Source organism: Benincasa hispida, chromosome 6, assembly GCF_027475165.1.
Source record: "Benincasa hispida cultivar pf3 chromosome 6, pf3_genome.v1.1, whole genome shotgun sequence".
Taxonomy (NCBI): Eukaryota; Viridiplantae; Streptophyta; class Magnoliopsida; order Cucurbitales; family Cucurbitaceae; genus Benincasa; species Benincasa hispida.
This window is the reverse complement of record NC_143483.1, coordinates 36,096,696-36,098,096: the sequence shown is the minus strand read 5'-3', so window position 1 is coordinate 36,098,096 and position 1,401 is coordinate 36,096,696. Positions and strand designations below refer to the sequence as shown.

The 1,401-nt window shown below is 41.0% G+C and overlaps 1 protein-coding gene across 1 annotated transcript; it reads left to right on the top strand.

Moving 5' to 3' along the window:
• The first annotated feature begins 200 nt into the window (after nucleotides 1–200).
• Nucleotides 201–683, top strand: LOC120079214 (uncharacterized). Its single transcript, XM_039033376.1, has one exon. The coding sequence runs from the start codon at nucleotides 201–203 to the stop codon at nucleotides 681–683; it is 483 nt and encodes a 160-aa protein (XP_038889304.1).
• The last annotated feature ends 718 nt before the right edge of the window (nucleotides 684–1,401 follow it).

Below are 1,401 nucleotides of genomic sequence, written 5' to 3'. Positions count from 1 at the left end.
CAACCGCATTATTTCTAACTTGTTGCTTAAGTTCAATGTGAAACATAGGGTCGTAACTGCATACCATCCGCAGACCAACAATCAGGCGGAAGTATCCAATAGGGAGATAAAATCCATATTGAAAAAGGTGGTCAACACCTCTCGAAAGGATTGGACACATATACTAGACAATGCTTTGGGCCTACAGAACCACGTACAAGATGCCCATTGGAATGTTTCCTTATGTGCTAGTCTTTAGAAAGGTATGCCATCTCCTATTGGAACTAGAGCACAAGATGCAGTGGGCCCTAAAAAAGTTAAACCTGGATATAGCAAGTGCAGGAAAGGCTCAGAAACTCCAACTGAACAAATTGGCAGAATGGCAGTTCACCATATACGAGAATGCAAAGCTCTACAAGGAACGGACTAAATGGTGGAATGGCAGTAGGATTTGTAAGAAAGATCTAGTTGTTGACCAACGAGTGCTACTTTTTAACTCTCATCTTCGTCTTTTCCCAAGTAAGCTTAAGTCAAGGTGGCCTGGACCATTTGTTGTGCATGAAGTCTTCCCCCATGGAGCCATGGAATTGATGAATAAGGATGGTAGCAATGCCTTTAAGATCAATGGACCACAAGTAAAGCCTTATTATGGAGGTTCTGTGGATCGTGACAAGGAAACCATTGACCTAGGCAGGCAAGCTTGATTGCCTGTGCTGATAAATCCCTACGGCGACTGAACTTTAACCTTTCTAGGGATGTCTTCTCTTACTTTACTATGCTTTCATAGTTAACTTCTGAATTTGGTTTATTTGATTATTATTGTTTTGGACTTCTGCTTTTTGACTTCTTGATTTGGATGAATCTGAAATTGAATTCTTGTCTAATGCGTCGAATTGTGTCTGATGCGATGAAAAAAGAATGTTGCATTCATATTATTATGCGATAAGTTTTAAATTAAACTCAATGCATGGAATGCGTAGGGTCTTTTTGTCGATTTGAATATCGAGGGAGATTAAGTGTACCATTCGAAGAGATGTCCTTTCATCCGATTCACATTAAATGAAATGTCATGACGTGACGTCATTGCCCTTAGCGATTGCGATTCCCATTCTAAGCCTATATAAAGTGTTCGTCAATTCCATTTCATTTTTCTGTCGCCTTCATCTAAACCCTAAGCCTTAAACCTCTATGAGCTCTCGAGTTCCCAACCTCTTCGATCATAATTTTTTCCGTTCTTTCCCTAACTCACCAAAATCAATGGCTTCCCAAAACAAAAATACCCAAGGTCCCACCTCTGAGGATGTCGGAAACCTCCCTTCACAACCAAACACCTCTGCTCTGCTGACTTCAACCACCATGTCTGTAAGGGAAGCAACTTACCTTGCTGCCAACCGGTGAGCTTAAGCCCTATAGTAGATTACT

What these genes read in the sequence shown, in the direction of transcription:
- LOC120079214 (XM_039033376.1), top strand. Translation starts at nt 201, where the DNA reads ATGCCCATTGGAATGTTTCCTTATGTGCTAGTCTTTAGAAAGGTATGC.